Source organism: Salmo salar, chromosome ssa25 (assembly GCF_905237065.1).
Source record: "Salmo salar chromosome ssa25, Ssal_v3.1, whole genome shotgun sequence".
Classification (NCBI taxonomy): Eukaryota; Metazoa; Chordata; class Actinopteri; order Salmoniformes; family Salmonidae; genus Salmo; species Salmo salar.
The window spans coordinates 7,676,495-7,696,605 of NC_059466.1; the positions used below are offsets into that span (position 1 = coordinate 7,676,495).

A 20,111-nucleotide genomic window follows, 5' to 3' on the forward strand; every position below is an offset into this window, starting at 1 on the left:
TGTTTTAATGAATATATTGTGTGCATCTTCAACGGTTTTTAGACTAAATACACTGCCCTGCATTTGATATTTGACTGTTTGTTGCAATGTGTTGTACTTGTGGCTGAATCCTAACTTCTACTTAAGTCGCATTTTTACTTAGTCATGCATTGATGTCAATGGGAAGGTAGGATTCACCTAACTTGGCTAACATTCCACTCCTTGCCACTCCTGTCATTTGCCAAAGAGACTAGCCTGTCAGCAATCTCAAAGTGCAGCTTGATTTCCACCAGAGTTGCTCGTTGGTTGTTAAAAATAACACTTTCCATGACAATATGTGGAGCCTCGAAATTAGAATTATACATATGTCAGATCTTAATGTCACCCCTTTTGTCGCAGGAGGAAAATAATCCTTCGGCAGCAGGATTTGAATGAATCGCTTCTGGGGGCAGCTGGAAGCAGTGTTTGTAGGCTACAGTGGGTCTTGTGGGAATTCATGTATTTTGTAAGGGGTAGATGTATTTTTCATTAGGGGTAAAACAGTTATTGTTTTATTATATTAATTGTTTGTTTTATGTTCAAGGAAAGCAATAGGTTGAATAAATTATTGGTTGCCTGTGTGGGCTAGCAGTTATAGCCACTGACCCCGGCACACATATGCCAGAGTTGGCATGGTTTAGAATCCGGCCCGTTGCCCTTTGAATTTTTGGAGGAACTAGTACTTTTCTAGTTACTCTCTGTGGGCTGTACTTATACTCATACCCAAGTAATTTCTGAAGGAAGTAACCTACTTTTTAATCCTTTACATTTTACCAAATCACTTCAGTTGCATAGATTTTAGTGGTGCAACGCATCACAAAACTCAGGGATCGGATCGCGGTTTTGAGTTACGGATCGGATCATTTTTCTGATCAGCAAAAAAAAGGGAGAAAAATTACATTTTACATTACATTACATTTAAGTCATTTAGCAGACGCTCTTATCCAGAGCGACTTACAAATTGGTGCATTCACCTTATGATATCCAGTGGAACAACCACTTTACAATAGTGCATCTAAATCTTTTAAGGGGGGGGGTTAGAAGGATTACTTTATCCTATCCTAGGTATTCCTTAAAGAGGTGGGGTTTCAGGTGTCTCCGGAAGGTGGTGATTGACTCCGCTGTCCTGGCGTCGTGAGGGAGCTTGTTCCACCATTGGGGTGCCAGAGCAGCGAACAGTTTTGACTGGGCTGAGCGGGAACTGTGCTTCCTCAGAGGTAGGGGGGCCAGCAGGCCAGAGGTGGATGAACGCAGTGCCCTTGTTTGGGTGTAGGGCCTGATCAGAGCCTGAAGGTATGGAGGTGCCGTTCCCTTCATAGCTCCGTAGGCAATCACCATGGTCTTGTAGCGGATGCGAGCTTCAACTGGAAAAATATAACTTTGCTTTCCATGTATTACTTAAAGAACACTTAAGGCAAGGAACTTTTCAATGTTTAAATACAATCTTAAAATAAAAAAAGTAAAAAGAGAAAGCAAAGCAGACCTGAGCTTAACTTCAAATTATTTTTCAAAAAGATGAGGATGTCTGGGGATAGGTTAGACCTCTTTGCAGTCACTATTTCCCCTGCCGTGGAGAACACCCTCTCGCTAGGAACTGAAGTGCCAGGTAGCGTCTTGCCATCATGGCAGTGTAAGGGTATTTACACTCATTGCTTTTCCACCATGCCAGTGAATCACCATCCACTGGAATGCCGCTTGCTGCCTTGTAGGATGCCACCTCCTCTTTGACGGTGTTGGAAAACGTCTTGACCCGTGTCCTTGCTCGCAAAGGCCCCCCCGAAAAGCTCCTTCATGGCCGAATTATTTTGTGGAGGAGATGCCTCTGAGTATGCTCCTGTCGGTTCTGTGGCTTGACCCTGCAGAAAAAATTACTTGATCTATTAACAAAGTTGGAAATTGTTGCGCCTCCGTTTGTAATTTTCTTCCCGCATATTTTGCAAGTTGCAATCCGTTTTTTGTTGATACAGCGTAGTCTTTATATCCGAAAATAATAATTTTGGGGTATCATCTTTCCAAGGGCTCCATCTGAATTCACCCGCCAACGTTCGTCTGCACTGCCACGCAATTTTTTTCTCAGCTGGCACAATTTGATTGGCTGCTGTCCAATTCAAACTGTAATCTGTTAAATGAAGAGTTGATGCGCTGCACACTCTATTTCATAGCATCATTTTTAATATCTGGGCTTGAGGAGGGTACCAAGTCAGATCGAGTCAAAAGGCTCAAGTCGAAGTTAAGTCACGAGTCATTGGTGTTAAAGTCAAAGTCGAGTTGCAAGTCATCATTTTTGTGACTCGAGTCTGACTCGAGTCCAAGTCATGTGACTCAAGTCCACACCTCTGCTGCCTGGTATGTCATCTGCTCGGCCTCCAACTGCAAGACACTACAGAGGGTAGTGCATACGGCCCAGTACATCACCGGGGCCAAGCTTCCTGCCATCCAGGACCTCTGTACCAGGCGGTGTCAGAGGAAGGCCCTGAAAAAGACTCCAGCCACCCTGGTCATAGACTGTTCTCCCTGCTACTGCACGGCAAGTAGTACTGGAGCGCCAAGTGTAGGTCCAAGAGGCTTCTAAGCAGCTTCTACACCCAAGCCATAAGACTCCTGAACAGCTATTAAATGGCTACCCAGGCTATTGGCATTGCCCCCATTTTACATTTACGTCATTTAGCAGACGCTCTTATCCAGAGCGACTTACAAATTGGTGCATTCACCTTATGATATCCAGTGGAACAACCACTTTACAATAGTACATCTATATCTTTTTTGGGGGGGAGGGTTAGAAGGATTACTTAATCCGATCTCAGGTATTCCTTAAAGAGGTGGGGTTTCAGGTGTCTCCGGAAGGTGGTGATTGACTCCGCTGTCCTGGCGTCGTGAGGGAGCTTGTTCCAGCTTACGCTGCTGCTACTCTCATCTATACATAGCCACCTTTATAACTCTATGTACATGTAGGTAATTACCTCGACACTGGTGTTCCCTGCACATTGACACATTGACTCTGTACCGGTACCCCTTGTATATAACCCCGCTATTGTTATTTACTGCTGCTCTTTAATTATTTGTTATTCTAATCTCTTACTTTTTGGGGATTTTCTTAAAGCTGCATTGTCGGTTAAGGACTTGTAAGTAAGCATTTCACTGTTGTATTCGGCATTTTGTGACAAATATAATTTGATTCATATATCGTCGCTGTCAGGTGAAAACTACAAATTTGGTGATTTTCATTTTCAAATCAAAATCAAACTTTATTGGTCGCATACACATTTAGCATTTATATGTTATTGCGGGTGGAGCAAAATGATTGCGTTCCTGGCTCCAACAGTGCACTAATATCTAACAATGCACACAAATCTGAAAGTAAAAGAATGGAATTAAGAAATATTAGGACGAGCAACGTCTGAGCGTGCGTGCATGACAGTCAAAAGTTTGGACATACCTACTCATTCCAGGTTTTTTTATTTATGTTTACTATTTTCTACATTGTAGAATAATAGTGAAGACCTCAAAACTATGAAATAAAACATATAGAATCATGTAGTGACCAAAAAAGTCTTCAACAAATCAAAATACACTGTTCAAAAGATTGGGGTCACTTTGAAATGTCCTTGTTTTCCATGAAAACATACATGAAATGAGTTGCAAATATAGTCAAGATGTTGACAAGGCTATAAATAATGATTATTTCAATTAAAAATAATTATCTTTCAAACTTTTATTTTGTCAAAGAATCCTCCATTTGCAGCAATTACAGCCTTGCAGACCTTTGGCATTTTAGTTGTCAGTTTGTTGAGGTAATCTGAAGATATTTCACCCCATGTATCCTGAAGCACCTCCCACAAGTTGGATTGGCTTGATGGGCACTTTTTACGTACCATACGGTCTTCCCAAAATAGTTCTTGCATAGTTTGGAGCTGTGCTTTGTCATTGTCCTGTTGTAGGAGGAAATTGGCTCCTACAACAGTGTAGCCTTCCTTCAAGATCCCTTTTTTACCCTGTACAAATCTCCCACATTACCACCACCAAAGCAACCCCAGACCATAACATTGCCTCCACCACGCAACTCTGCCTAGAAGGCCAGCATCCCGGAGTTGCCTTTTCACTGCTGACGTTTTGCGGGTACTATTTAATGAAGCTGCCAGTTGAGGACTTGTGAGGCATCTGTTTCTCAAACTAGACATTAATGTACTTGTCTTCTTGCTCAGTTGTGCACCAGGGCCTCCCACTCTTTCTATTCTGGCAAGAGCCAGTTTGCGCAGTTCTGTGAAGGGAGTAGTACACAGTGGTGTGCGAGATCTTCAGTTGCTTGGCAATTTCTCGCATGGAATAGCCTTCATTTCTCAGAACAAGAATAGACTGACGAGTTTCAGAAGAAAGGGCTTTGTTTCTGGCCATTTTGAGCCTGTAATCAAACCCACAAATGCTGATGCTCCGGATACTCAACTACTCTAAAGAAGGCCAGTTTGATTGCTTCTTTAATCAGCACAACAGTTTTCAGTTGTGCTAACAATTACAAAAGGGTTTTCTAAATGATCAATTAGCCTTTTTAAAATGATTAACTTAGCTAACACCGTGCTATTGGAACGCAGGAGTGATGGTTGCTGATAATGGGCCTCTGTATGCCTATGTAGATATGCCATTAAAAATCAGCTGTTTCCAGCTACAATAGTCATTTACAACATTATCAATGTCTACACTGTATTTCTGATCAATTTGATATTATTTTAATGGACATAAATGTGTTTTTCTTAACTATTTCTAAGTGACCTCAAACTTTTGAACAGTAGTGTATATTTGAGATTCTTCAAAGTTGCCACCCTTTCTCTCAACCAGCTTCATGAGGTAGTCACCTGGAATGCATTTCAGTTAACAGGTGTGCCTTGTTAAAAGTTAATTTGTGGAATTTGTTTCCTTAATGCGTTTGAGCCAATCAGTTGTGTTGTGACAAGGTAGGGGTGGCATACAGAAGATGGCCCTATTTGGTAAAAGATCAAGTCCATATTAGGGCAAGAACAGCTCAAATTTTACATTTAAATTTTAGTAGACGCTCTTATCAATGCATACATTTCATACATTTATTTTCCGTACTGGTCCCCCGTGGGAATTGAACCCACAACCCTGGTGTTGTAAACACCATGCTCTACCAACTGAGCCACGACAGTCCTTTACCTTAAGACACAAAGGTCAGTCAATCCGTAACATTTCAAGAACAAGAAAGTTTCTTCAAGTGCAGTCGCAAAAACCATCAAGCGCTATGATGAAACTGGCTCTCATGAGGACTGCCACAGGAATGGAAGACCCAGAGTTACCTCTGCTGCAGAGGATACGTTCAGTACAGTTACCCGCCTCAAATTGCAGCCCAAATAACTGCTTCACAAAGTTCAAGTAACAGACACATCAACTGTTCAGAGGAGACTGCGCGAATCATGGTTGAATTGCTGCAAAGAGATGGTTTGGGATGAGTTGGACCACAGAGTGACCGAAAAGCGGCCAACAAGTGCTCAGCACATTTTTTTATTTAACTAGGCAAGTCAGTTAAGTAATAATTCTTATTTTTCAATGACGGCCTAGGAACAGTGGGTTAACTGCCTTGTTCAGGGGCAGAACGACATTTTTAGCTTGTCAGCTCAGGGATTTGATCTTGCAACCTTTCCGTTAGAAGACCAACGCTCTAACCAGTAGGCTACCTGATTCAAGTGGGAACTGCTTCAAGACTGTTGGAAAAGCATTACAGGTGAAGCTGGTTGAGAGAATGCCAAGTGTGAAAAGCTGTCATCAAGGCGAAGGATGGCTACTTTGAAGAATCTAAAATATATTTTGATTTGTTTAACCCTTTTTTGGTTACTACATGATTCCATATGTTATTTCATACTTTTGATCGCTTTACTATTTTTCTACAATGTAGAAAATAGTACAAATAAAGACAACCGTGTGTGTGTGTGTGTGCGCGCAGTGCCTTCGGAAAGTATTCAGATCCCTTGACCTTTAACACATTTTGTTACGAGATGTTTTTACAACTTGATTAGAGCCCACCTGTGGTAAATTGATTGGACATGATTTGGAAAGGCACACACCTGTCTATTCAAAATTCCATAGTTGTCAGAGCAAAAACCAAGCCGTGAGGTTGAAGGAATTGTCCGTAGAGCTCCGAGACAGAATGGGATCGGCTTTGACTAGAATAAAGTATATACAAATGAATTGGGTAAAACAGTATGTAAACATTATTTAAAGTGACCAGTGTTCCATTAAAGTGACCAGTTCCATGACTATGTCTACTGAACAATAATATAAATGCAACATGTAAAATGTTGGTCCCATGTTTCATGAGCTGAAATAAAAGATCCCAGGAATGTTCCATACCCACAAAAAGCTTATTTCACTAAAATGTTGTGTACACATTTGTTTACTTCCCTGTCGGTGGGCATTTCTCAGTTTGCCAAGATAATCCATCCACCTGACAGGTGTGGCATACCAAGAAAATCTGATTTAAACTGCATGATCATTACACAGGTGCACCTTATGCTGGGGACAATAAAAGGCTTCTCTAAAATGTGTAGTTTTATCACACAACACAATGCCACATATGTCAAATTTTGAGGGAGTGTGCATTTGGTATGCTGACTGCAGGAATGTCCACCAGAGCTGTTGCTAGAGAATTTTATGTTACTTTCTCTACCATAAGCCGCCTCCAATGTCGTTTTAGAGAATGTGGCAGTGTGTCCAACTGGCCTCACAACCGCAGACCACGGACCGCAACATCTGGCTTCTTCACCTGTGGGATCATCTGAGACCAGCCACCCGGACAACTGATGAAACTGAAGAGTATTCCTTTTTGTAATAAAGCTCTTTGGTAGAGAAAAACAAACACTGATTGGCTGTGCCTGGCTTCCAAGTGGGTGGGCCTATGCCCTCCCAGGCCCACCCATGGCTGCGCTCCTGCACAGTCGTGAAATCCATCGATTTAGGTTTTAATTTATTTCAATTGAAGGATTTCCTTATATGAACTGTATATCAGTAGAATTGTTGAAATTGTCGCCTGCAGCATTTATATTTCTGTTCAGTATACATAGGTCAGCAGCATGGTAGAGTAACGGGGTGGTAGCCATCTAGTGACTAAAGTTCAGGGCAGGGTACTAGGTGGGGGCCCTCTGGAGAGCCCTGCGGTTGCGGGTGGTGCAGTTGCCATACAAGGCAGTGATATAGCCCGACAGGATGCTCTCAGTGGTGCATAAATAAAAGTTTGTGGGTCTTATGGGCCAAGCCAAATTTCTTCTGCCTCCTGAGTTTGAAGAGGCACTGTTGCGACTTCTGTGTGGGTGGACCATTTCAGATTGTCAGTGATGTGTACGCCGAGGAACTTGAAGCTTTTCACCTTCTCCTCTGCGGCCCTGTCAATGTGGATGGCGGCGTGCTCACTCTGCTGTCTCCTGAAGTCCACGATCAGCTCCTTCACTTGGTTAATGTTGAGGGAGAGGTTATTTACCTGGCACAACAGTGGCCTAGTGGCTGCAAACTTGGTGATTGAGTTGGTGACCTGCGTGGCCATGCAGTCATGGGTGAACAGGGAGTACAGGAAGGGGCTGAGTACTCACCTTTGTGGGGCCCCAGTGTTGAGGATCAGTGTAGTGGAGGTGTTGTTGGCTACCTTCACCACCTGGGATTTGCTCGTCAGGAAGTCCAGGACTCAATTGCACAGGGCGGGGTTCAGACCCAGGGCCCCAAGCTTAATGATGAGCTTGGAGGGTACTATGGTGTTGAAGGCTGAACTGTAGTCAATGAACAGAATTCTTATGTAGGTCTTCCTTTTGTCCAGATGGGATAGGGCAGTGTGCAGTACGATGGTGATTGCATCATCCGTGGAGCTATTGGGGCAGTATGTAAATTGCATTGGTATAGGGTGTCAGGTAAGGTGGAGGTGATATGATCCTTAACTAGCCTCTCAAAGCACTTCATAATGACAGAAGTGAGTGCTATTTTTGTACATTAATCGATACTATTTTATTGAAATCTGTATGAACAGAATTAATTCTGTTCATTTAATTCTGTATGAACGTTTCGCGACCCCTTGACCAACAATGAAATGTTTTCAAAATAGCTTGTCATCAAAACTCTTAAGTCCATTGGCTCTCATAGTTGTCCGTCAAACCCTGTACCACCTCCACGGCTCTTAAAGTGAAGCACACGTCTTCACTCCTGGAGGATATTTTTGTTTTGTAGATTCGTAGTCAGATGTGATCAGAGGCAAGTTGCACTTTAATTACCTTCTGCATTTTTTTATATCAAATATTTCTGGAGTGCGATCATTATTTCGCAGATATAATTCTACTGTTGAAATTGTGTGTTGAAGGCAAATGCAAATCAAATGTCAAATCTGTTAATTATAGATAGAATTCAAGCTATATTAAATCAAATCCAGACATTAACTATTATTTTAGCAGGCAACACTAAATCACGCATTCAATAAGTTTGACAGATGTCGCAATAAAGAAGTTTTCAATGAGCCTCCAATGATGCGAAAAAATGTAATCTATACAATGAATTTACAGGACACCTGGAGATTATTATTCCCAACTACAAAACAATATTTATTGAAAGGCTATTATAGAAAGACTATTCAAGAGTTGACTACATTTTGCTTCTTGCAAAAATGCACACAAGTATTTACTGGTTATAAAATCCATGACATATCAAATCATTCACCTGTATTTCATGCTTAATTACATCAACAGAAAATACAATTAGCGACAGAATATGGAGAATGAACAGAGTACATCTTCAAGACCCAAAATGTATTAAATATTTAAATTAAAAATTAAAACCATTACAAATATAAACATAGAGGACAGAGAAAAGCCGACTTCCGATATAATTTGGGATGCTTTTAAGGCGTACATTAGGGGAATGATAATCTCATACTCTGCAAAAGTTAAATCTGAGTTAGAAATTCAAATGAAAGAGAAATTCAAGATGAAAGAGAAATAAATCACTATCTTAGAAAAAGCCCATAAAACATATTTACAAGGTAAAGAAGAAAATACTTAAAAAAAAAAACTTCAACAGGAATAAGATCTTTTACTTTTGAAGAGAGCCAACAACTACAACAACTACTAAGTTCAAATAAAGCACACTACCTAATGGCAAACCTCACAGCACTCGCAACGCAAATACACGCCAAACTAGTTATAATTTTAAAAGAAAGATACAAATGTGTTAATTAGAAACAAAGTGATTAACAATTATTTGAAAGTCGATATAAATCAGAATTTAACAACAGTTGGACTGATCCTACTGCCTTCTTAGACTCAAAAACCCTGAAGTAACTATCAGCAGACAAGAATCACTAAAAACGAAGTTCACCCAAAAATAAATATTAGACACTGTTAAAACATTACTGTGGAGAAAAGCAACAGGAATGCACAGCTTTCCCATATAATTCTATTTAACATTTTGGGACAAATTAGCAGTGGTAGAAAAAGTACCCAATTGTCATAGTTGAGTAAAATGATAGATACCTTTTTTAATAGAAAGTTACTCAAGTAAAAGTGGAAGTCACCCAGTCAAATGCTACTTGAGTAAAAGTATTTGGTTCTAAATATACTTCTGTATCAAAAGTAAAAAGTATAAATCATTTCAAGTTACTTATATTAAGCAAAGCAGATGGTACCATTTTCTTGTTTTTAAAATGTACGTATAGCCAGGGGCACACCCCAACACACAGACATAATTTACAAAAGATGCATTTGTGTTTAGTAAGTCCGCCAGATCAGAGGCAGTAGGGATGACCAGGGATGTTCTCTTGATAAGTGTGTGAATTGGACAATTTTCCTGTCCTGTTAAGCATTCAAAATATTATGAGTACTTTTTGAATGTCATGGAAAATGTAGGGAGGTAAAAGTACTTTTATTTTCTTTAGGAATGTAGTAAAGTAGAATGAGGGAGATAAGTGTTTCCAGTTTCAGAGATTTTTGTAGTTCGTTCCAGTCATTGGCAGCAGAGAACTGGAAGGAGAGATGGCCAAAGGAGGAATTGGCTTTGGGGGTGACCAGAGAGATATACCTGCTGGAGCACGTGCTACAGGTGGGTGCTGCTATGGTGAGCGGAGATAAGGGGGGACTTTACCTAGCAGGGTCTTGTAGATGACCTGGAGCCAGTGGGTTTGGCGACGAGTATGAAGCGAGGGCCAGCCAACGAGAGCGTACAGGTCGCAGTGGTGGGTAGTATATGGGGCTTTGGTGACAAAACGGATGGCACTGTGATAGACTGCACCCAGTTTATTGAGTAGGATATTGGAGGCTATTTTGTAAATGACATCGCCGACGTCGAGGATCGGTAGGATGGTCAGTTTTACGAGGGTATGTTTGGCAGCATGAGTGAAGGATGCTTTGTTGCAAAATAGGAAGCCAATTCTAGATTTAACTTTGGATTGGAGATGTGAGTCTGGAAGGAGAGCTTACAGTCTAACCAGACACCTAGGTATTTGTAGTTGTCCACATATTCTAAGTCAGAACCGTCCAGAGTAGTGATGCTGGACGGGCGGGCAGGTGCAGGCAGCGATCGGTTGAAGAGCATGTATTTAGTTTTACTTGTATTTAAGAGCAGTTGGAGAACACGGAAGGAGAGTTGTATGGCATTGAAGCTCGTCTGGAGGGTTGTTAACAGTGTCCAAAGAAGGGCCAGAAGTATGGTGTCGTCTGCGTAGAGGTGGATCAGAGACTCCCCAGCAGCAAGAGCAACATCATTGATGTCATTGACGTATACAGAGAAAAGAGTTGGCCCAAGAATTGAACCCTGTGGCACCCCCATAGAGACTTCCAGAGGCCCGGACAACAGGCCATCTGATTTGACACATTGAACTCTATCAGAGAAGTAGTTGCTGAACCAGGCGAGGCAATCATTTGAGAAACCAAGGCTATTGAGTCTGCGGATGTGGTTATTGACAGTCGAAAGCCTTGGCCAGGTCAATGAATACGGCAGCACAGTATTGTTTCTTATCGATGGCAGTTACGATATCATTTAGGACCTTGAGCGTGGCTGAGGTGCACCCATTACCAGCTCTGAAACCAGATTGCATAGCGGAGAAGGTGCGGTGGGATTCGAAATGGTCGGTAATCTGTTTGTTGACTTGGCTTTCGAAGACCTTAGAAAGGCAGGGTAGGATAGATATAGGTCTGTAGCAGTTTGGGTCAAGAGTGTCCCCTCCTTTGAAGAGGGGGATGACAGCAGCTGCTTTCCAATCTTTGGGAATCTCAGACGACACGAGAGGTTGATTCTGCTTTGAAAGTTGATAAACCTGAATGTAACCCCACTTTTGAGAAAATGGTCCTTGAATGTTTTGGTACTCCTACTGGAGAGCTCTTCTTTGTCTACACTCATTAAGAATCGTTCACACCCTCTTAAGCGTTAGCCCCACCCATCTATTTAAGGATTCACATGTGAGGCCATGTGCTAAAGAGAGTGAGTAGTTTATTTGTCACATGCACAGGATACAGAAGGTGTAAACGTTACAGTGAAATGGTTACTTGTATATTTGCATAGTAGCAATATCAGAAACAGAAAGTGTCCTGATAAAAATATTGTATAATTATTAGATTATAACACACTTGTCTAAATTGATGTGTCATGTGAAAGAAATGATATAAACACCCCCCCCCAGCCAGCCACATCTAGCTAAGTGGATGGGTCACTATTGTCTAGACATGTACACATGTTCATGAAATACAATAGATGGCTGTAATCACCCCCAGCCACACCTGACTTGATTTTTTATTTTACTCGGCAAGTCAGTTAAGAACAAATTCTTATTTTCAATGACAGCCTAGGAACAGTGGGTTAACTGCCTTGTTCAGGGGAAGTACGACAGATTTTTACCTTGTCAGCTCGGAATCAAACTTGCAACCTTTCGGTTACTAGTCCAACGCTCTAACCACTAGGCTACCCTGCCGCCCCTGGGTCACGTAATCATCTGTGAAGTGGAATCTTTTGTTTAGACATTTAGGTAGCTAGCTAGCTAGCAATGAACCATCATAATCCCAACTCATACTATAACCACCAATACAAACTGATTGTCATAGTTGTAGTATGAATCTGCAAGTAGCTAAAGCTAACCAACTAGGTTCAATGTTAGCTAGCTAGCTAACATTAGGCTATAATTAGCAATGCAAATGGGATTTCTGATTTTAATATTACTACACTGATAATACACGTAACGTTAGCTAGCGAGGCAGCAAGCTAATATTGCTAGCTAGCGAACAGTACTGTCACGGTTGTCGTAGGGTAAAGTGGACCAAGACACAGCGGGGAAATGTGCACTCATCTTCTTTTTATTAAATGGATAAGAAGGTGAACCAAAACAACACGTACACAAAAAAAACACAACGACTAATAACAGGCCGGTAAGGCACAAAGCTATACACAGCACAATCTCCCACAAATACTAAAACAAACACATACCTATTTATAGAACCCTCAATCAGAAGCAACGAGAAAACACCTGCCTCCAATTGAGGGTTCAACCCCCAATAAACTAAACATAGAAATACAAAGAACTAGACTAAACACAGAACAGTGCCCAACACCCCGGAATAATAAATCAAACACACCACTAAACACACAACCACCCCGAACCACATAAAACAAATACCCCCTGCCACGTCCTGACCAAACTACAATAACAAATAACCCCTATTACTGGTCAGGACGTGACAAGTACACTTTAACTTGCAATGAAAATGACTTTCTGACAAAATTAGAAACGTATAATATCTGAAAATGTAGCTAGACTCTTACCCGTATACATGGATCAATGATCCATGGCAGACTGGAACCATTTAACTCTGTTTTGTGTCAAGTATCTCCAGTTCACACTGACTGTGGCGTGTGCTGACAGTAGCCCATGACAACTTTTTCCAACAGATCTGTTGATAGCGCCTGCTAAATTCAGGGCATGAATGTTGTTGAGAAAAGTAGCAACATTTTTGTAGTTCTCAATGGCTAACGTTATATCTTTAAAAAGCGGCACGGTAGAAAGGACTTTCAACACATACTGACCAGCTCATGTTATAGACAGAAGTATGCTACATGGCAGACCAATCCAAACTCATCTCCCGGGAAGGTTCCTGGCTAAACCAACTAGGCTCATAATTTAACAATTTTATTCGTATTTACAGATGGATTACAACTTTGTTATTAAGGTACATGAAAGTTCACATGTTCCAGAAGGCATTTCTGCCCAAAAATGAATTTTGTTTAAAATGTTAAAATGCCTCTTCTGTGAAGTAGTGACGTGCGACATATGCCTAGCTTCCTGAAACGGGTCACAAATGACAAGACACGTCACGCAATTCAGTACTTCCTAGTTCCAAATATCAAACAGTTATTTCAGTTATTAAAATCAGAAAAATCTGGAGCGTCCCCTGCTGATTACAGACCCATGGGTTTAATAAATTGCGACAAAATAATAACCAAGCTCATAACCAATAGAATGGCAAAGGTCTTACCAGACTTGATACAGTTCAATCACAGGGTTTATTAAAAATAGACACTTACAAACAAGTACAAGAACATGTTTCAGTCTAATGCATTATGCAAAAAAACAAGATATATATGTATCAATAATGGCTGTTGATGCCGAAAGGCTTTCAATCATCTTGAATGGCCTTTTCTATTCAAAACTCTGGAAGCCTTTACCTTTCCAGCTGAAATAATACATTTGACAAAAATATTATTTAAATATCCTAAAGCAAAAATATACACAAATAATACATTATATGATGATGAAATTGCTTTAGAAAGCGGCAAAAGACCGGGATGTCCACTCTTCCCCCTCATGTTTGCAATAGCAATTGAACCGCTTCCTAAAATAATTAGACAGTAGAGATTGTTAAATATAAACTAAACTTATTTGCAGATCTCCTGATATACCTAACCAATATTGAAAATTCAATGCCCCCCTTGCAAAACATATTTTCAGAATACAAAAATCTCAGAAGATAAAATTAACGTGGAAAAACTGAAATAATGGCAATAGGAAAAATAAATAACTAATCTACAGCCATCCTTTAAGTGGACCACAAACTAATATAAAATACTTAGGATGCTTAATAAGTGACAACAAATGTATGTCTGGCAGGGTTGGTCCAACAAAGCCAGAGCCCCCCCCGGTGGTTGAGCATAACGTACAATACATTTCTCAAAGCTGCTAAGGAAAACCTTGACTACCTTGTACCTAGCAGGGGGAATTCCGGTGGAGACCCCCAGCCAGGTAGTGGCAATGCTGGCAAAATGGGGATGGGGTCACTCTCGGACAATCAGAGAGGGGGCAAATTATTGTGGCCCTGGTGGCACAAATTAATCAAAAGTTCTGACTGCTAAGAGATGCTTGGGGAAATTGGGGGCCAGCGTGTGTGTGTGTGTGTGTGTGTGTGTGTGTGTGTGTGTGTGTGTGTGTGTGTGTGTGTGTGTGTGTGTGTGTGTGTGTGTGTGTGTGTGTGTGTGTGTGTGTGTGTGTGTGTGTGTGTGTGTGTGTTTCAGAGGAAAGAGGTGTATCTGAGCTCCATCAGCTAGGACTTTACATTGGTTAAGCAAATCTCCCCGTTCTAGCTCAGTTTTGCATGAATTCTCAACCAGCTACAGTGGCTTGCGAAAGTATTCACCCCCCGTAGCATTTTGTTGCCTTACAACCTGGAATTAAAATAGATTTGGGGGGGGGTAGTATCATTTGATTTACACAACATGCCTACCACTTTGAAGATGCAAAATATTTTTTCCTGTGAAACAAACAAGAAAAAAGACACAAAAAAACAGAACTTGAATGTACATACCTATTCACACCCCCCCCCTCCCAAAACTGCTCCAGCTCCTTCAAGTTGGATGGGTTCCACTGGTGTACAGCAATCTTTAAGTCATACCACAGATTGTCAATTGGATTGAAGTCTGGGCTTTGACTAGGCCATTCCAAGACATTTAAATGTTTCCCCTTCAACCACTCGAGTGTTGCTTTAGCAGTATGCTTAAGGTCATTGTCCTGCTGGAAGGTGAACCTCCGTCCCAGTCTCAAATCTTTGGAAGACTGAAACAGGTTTCCCTCAAGAATTTCCCTATATTTAATGCCATCCAGCATTCCTTCAATTCTGACAAGTTTCCGAGTCCCTGCCGATGAAAAACATCCCCACAGCATGATGCTGCCACCACCATGCTTCACTGTGGGGATGGAGTTCTCAGGGTGATGCGAGATGTTGGGTTTGTGCCAGACATAGCGTTTTCCTTTATGGCTTTAAAGCTCAATTTTAGTCTCATCTGACCAGAGTACCTTCTTCAGTATGTTTGGGGAGTCTCCCACATGTCTTTTGGCGAACACCAAACCACTTAAGTAATGGCTTTTTTTCTGGCCACTCTTCCGTAAAGCCCAGCTCTGTGGAGTGTATGGCTTAAAGTGGTCCTATGGACAGATACTCCAATCTCCGCTTGGGAGCTTTGCAGCTCCTTCATGGTTATCTTTGGTCTCTTTGTTGCCTCTCTGATTAACGCTCTCCTTGCCTGGTCCGTGAGTTTGGCAAGTTTGTTGTGGTGCCATATTATTTCCTTTAATGGTGCTCCGTTCAAAGTTTCAGATATTTATTTATAACCCAACCCTGATCTGTACTTCTCCACAACTTTGTCCCTGACCTGTTTGGAGAGCTCTTTGATCTTCATGGTGCTGCCTGCTTGGTGGTGCCCCTTGCTTAGTGGTGTTGCAGACTCTGGGGCCTTTCAGAACAGGTGCATATATACTGAGATCATGTGACGGATCATGGGACACTTACAGTTGAAGTCGGATGTTTACATACACTTAGTTTGGAGTCATTAACCTCTGGATGGGCTCCGTCCCGTATCCTATCGCCATTTGCATAACAACATTATTATTTTTTTTTTTCAAATATAGGACTATTTTATATCGTTTTATAGATACACCTCTCCTGAATCGAACCACGTTGTCCGATTTCAAAAAGGCTTTACAGCAAAAGCAAAACATTAGATTATGTTAGAGGAGTATATCGTAAAAGTAGCCACATAGCCATTTTCCGACCAACCACATGCATCACAAATAACCAAAAAACAGCTAAATTCAGCACTAACCTTTGACAATCTTCATCAGATGACACTCCTAGGACATCATGTTACACAATACATGCATTCTTTTGTTCGATAAAGTTCATATTTATATATTAAAAACAGCATTTTACATCGGCGCGTGACGTTGACTAACTATTTTCCCTCAAATGCATCCGGTGAAACAGCGCTACAATTTACTAAATTACTATTCAAAAACATTTTTAAAATGTAATATTGTCATTCTAAGATTTATAGATTAGCATCTCTTGAAAGCACCTGCAATGCCAGATTTAAAATTTACTTTACTGGGTAATCACACTTTGCGATAAAAGGGGATGCGATACTCAGAAAAATAGGCTAGCAATACAGGTCAGCGCCATCTTGGAACAATCGCATATCAAATCTAGTCTTGTATACTATTGTCAATAATCCCTTACCTTTGATTATCTTCATCAGAAGGCACTTCCAGGCATCCCAGGTCCACAACAAATGTATTTTCGTTCGAAAAAGTTAATCCTTTATGTCTTCTTGTTAGCGCGTTCTGAAGGCTGCACCAAAAGTACCGTCGTGTGCGGGACTCCTCTCTTACCAAAATAGATTTTTTTTAATTTAAGTTCGTTCAAACATGTCAAACGTTGTATAACATAAATCTTTAGGGCCTTTTTCAACCAGAGCTACAATAACATTCAAGGGGGACGATTGCATTGTCTTTCAAAACGTTTCGAAAGGGGAGGGTAGCCAGGGGCGCCGGCGTCATAATGGTGATGGCCCTCCCCATGTGACCACGTTCCACAGACTCTCATTCTGTCAGTTTTAACAGTAGAAGGCTCAAACCACTTTGTAAAGACTGGGGACATCTAGTGGAAGCAATAGGAAGTGCTCAATGAACCATAGCTCACGGTGTGATTTATAGGCAAAGTGATGAAGTTGAGTCCGCAATTCAGAATTCCACATCCTGTTACGATCTGTCTCGGGGTTTTGACTGCCATATGAGTTCTGTTATACGCACAGACACCATTCAAACAGTTTTAGAAACTTTAGGGTGTTTTCTATCCACAAGTATTAATTATATGCATATCCTAGCTTCTGAGTCTGAGTAGGAGGCCGTTTAAAATGGGCACACATTTTTTTCAAAAATCGCTGAAGCGCCCCCTATCCTAGGCGACCGTCAAGAGGTTAACTCGTTTTTCAACCACTCATAAATGTATTGTTAACAAACTATAGTTTTGGCAAGTCGGTTAGGGGACCTCAGCCTGAGTGACCGAAATATATTATTTTGATGGCAGGTCAAATGCTCATTTTCAAGAATCACAAGGCTCATTTAAATTTCTTGAAACAACAGGAAAATTCGCAGTGACAAGAGTAATCAAGTTAACATCCAACATCTGTATAAAAGTTTTAAAAAAACATTTAGCTAGGCAAGTTGTTGTATAATATGTTTTGTGGTTGGAATTGCAGTATGTATTTAGTTTGAGAATTTAGATGTGAGCTAACAACTTTTGACAGACTGGTTTTTCTCTGGACAACTAAAATTGGTTGCTAGCCAACAGACATGTGGAGAACAAAGAGTGATAGAGTTCCAATATTTGCATAACCTTTGTGATTGGAGGATAGCTATGAGGGTTTTCAAGTCAGGATCAAATCCTCTGATCTCCTCGCTCATTAATGATAGAATGTTCATATTGGAAGATTGAAGAAAGGCCAGTCTCTTTGGCAAATGACAGAAGCGTCAAGAAGTGGAATGCTAGCTAAAAAGACTGGTACCCAGATTAGGTTTCACCCCATATTGTTTATCAATCTCTACGGCCTTTTAGATCACAGAGAGAGAGCTGAAGCCAGGCGGGGCAGGTATTCCAGTGTCAGAGAAGAATAAGAAGGAGTACATCGAGCGTATGGTTAAGTGGCGCATCGAAAGGGGTGTGGCTCAGCAGACGGAGAGCCTGGTGCGAGGCTTCTATGAGGTAGGGCCCCGTGTTTTGTGCAATCTTATGACATGAAGTGAGCTCCAAAAAGTATTGGGACAGTGACACATTTTTTGTTGTTTTAGCTCTGTACTCCAGCACTTTGGATTTGAAATGATGCAATGATTATGAAGTTAAAGTGCAGACTGTTACAGCTGCACAAATATACCCCCAAGACATGTTAACCTCTCACCATTACAGTAACAGGGGAGGTTAGCATTTTTTGGGGGGGGTATGATATTCGTGTGTCTAACTTTCTCACTCATTATTACTCAGAATTCATTCATGGTTATCCGTAATCATGGTAGCATCCACATTAATGTAGAAGTGTTTAGAAACATGTACTATTCTTATTTACAATAAAAGTGACTCTAAAATGACAATGCATTATTTACCGTTGGGCGCAAGATAATCTGAAACACAACCAAATGAAACAGCAAATCCAAACAAATTTGTAAGGTCACAAGCTTGATTGCGGACTATGAATATGGGACCAAATACTTAACTTTTGACTACTGTAATACATATATAAGTGAATTTGTCACAATGCCTTTGGTCCCCTAAAATGGGGGGGACTATGTACAAGAAGTGCTGTAATTTCTAAACGGTTCAAAATGGATGAGAATACAGTCAAATTGAAGCTGACAGTCTGCACTTCATAGTCATTGTATCATTTCAAATCTAAAGTGCTGGAGTACAGAGCCAAAACAAAAGAATTGTCACTGTCCCAATACTTTTGGAGCTCACTGTAGCATGATTTTTATCCTGTATTTTAAGCCTTATCCTGTAATTTGTTGCACCAAAAATGAAAGCAATTGTCTGAGGATGGTGCTGGACCATTTGAAATAAAAAGAGAAGGGGACAGTTTGATGAAAAAGCTTTAAATAAAGGTTCAAATCTAGGTCATGTGACATGATTGTACAAAACACAGGGCCCTATGACATCACACACACCAATAATGGTCCGTCATTCTGATATGTATTGGTCAAGTGGTATTGTATCTGCAATAGATATTGATGCACCGTTACATTGTGATACAGTATGTATTGGTTAGCTGGTAATGTACAGTATGTGTATTGTGTAATAGATAATGATGCAGCAGGTGTAATAGATAATGATGCAGCAGGTGGTAATGTATCTTAAATAGATATAATTAAATGGATAATCATGCAGGCCATTAACATTCCATGTGGTTACTCTAAATGTATTAGGGGTGTATCAGTATTGCAATATGTATTGGCCAGGTGGGAATGTCTCTCTAATAGATAATACGTTAGTATTGTGACATGTATTGGTTAGGTGGTGGACGTGCGGCTGGTATCTGTGTTTGATGCCCGGGAGCTGGAGCTGGTGATCGCTGGCACTGCAGAGATCGACCTGGCAGACTGGAGGAACAACACAGAGTACAGAGGAGGTAGAGACGGGAGCAGTGGTGGACAGTCAGACGGTGTGGGGGCATGCTTTTGCTCCAGCCAAGTAGTAACACCCATAATTCTACTAATCATCTAATCTTAGTCTTCAAAGATTAGATCATAACTTTGATTAGTGGAATCAGGTGTTACTGCTTGGCCCCGCACAACCCACCCAGTTTACAAAGAAGTGTAGGGGCAACACTTTTGACTGGACATGAAAGTTACAGATACTTTTAAGAACAAAAGGCTTTTTTGATCTACGGCTGACCGAAATGCCTTCCATCTTTCTCCCCAGGGTACCATGACAACCACATAGTAATCCGCTGGTTCTGGGCGGCAGTGGAGAGGTTCAACAATGAGCAGAAATTGAGACTGCTGCAGGTACTACTTTTCAGGGGAAACTCCAACAGAGTTTGATACTTAAGACTGGGGAGCTCAGCCTTTCCTAACTTGCAATAGCTCTTTATTTTACAGCCCTGTTACCACTGGTATTTATTTGGTATTGAATGTGAAATGACTTGCTTAAAATTGATACGTCCTGGTACAATTACTATCCTAGTGACGAGAAGTCATTTCTGTGCAACATGTGTATATAATTGCCCTTTTTTACAAGTATTTTGTATGTAAATACCTG

At 40.9% G+C, this 20,111-nt stretch overlaps 1 protein-coding gene and 1 non-coding gene across 5 annotated transcripts in view; one reads left to right on the plus strand and one right to left on the minus strand.

Annotated features, from left to right (window-relative positions):
- LOC106586107 (E3 ubiquitin-protein ligase HECW2) overlaps positions 1 to 20,111 on the plus strand; it is a 73,408-nt gene that overhangs the window by 41,992 nt on the left and 11,305 nt on the right. For all 4 annotated transcript variants that reach the window (XM_014172970.2, XM_014172976.2, XM_014172975.2 and 1 more), the window contains 3 exons: positions 17,919 to 18,065; positions 19,365 to 19,479; positions 19,773 to 19,858. In XM_014172970.2, the coding sequence (XP_014028445.2) occupies positions 17,919 to 18,065; positions 19,365 to 19,479; positions 19,773 to 19,858 (348 nt within the window). The remainder of the gene's footprint in view (positions 1 to 17,918; positions 18,066 to 19,364; positions 19,480 to 19,772; positions 19,859 to 20,111) is intronic.
- trnav-uac (transfer RNA valine (anticodon UAC)) lies at positions 5,105 to 5,174 on the minus strand. Its single transcript has one exon. It is a non-coding gene; the product is annotated as a tRNA-Val (tRNA).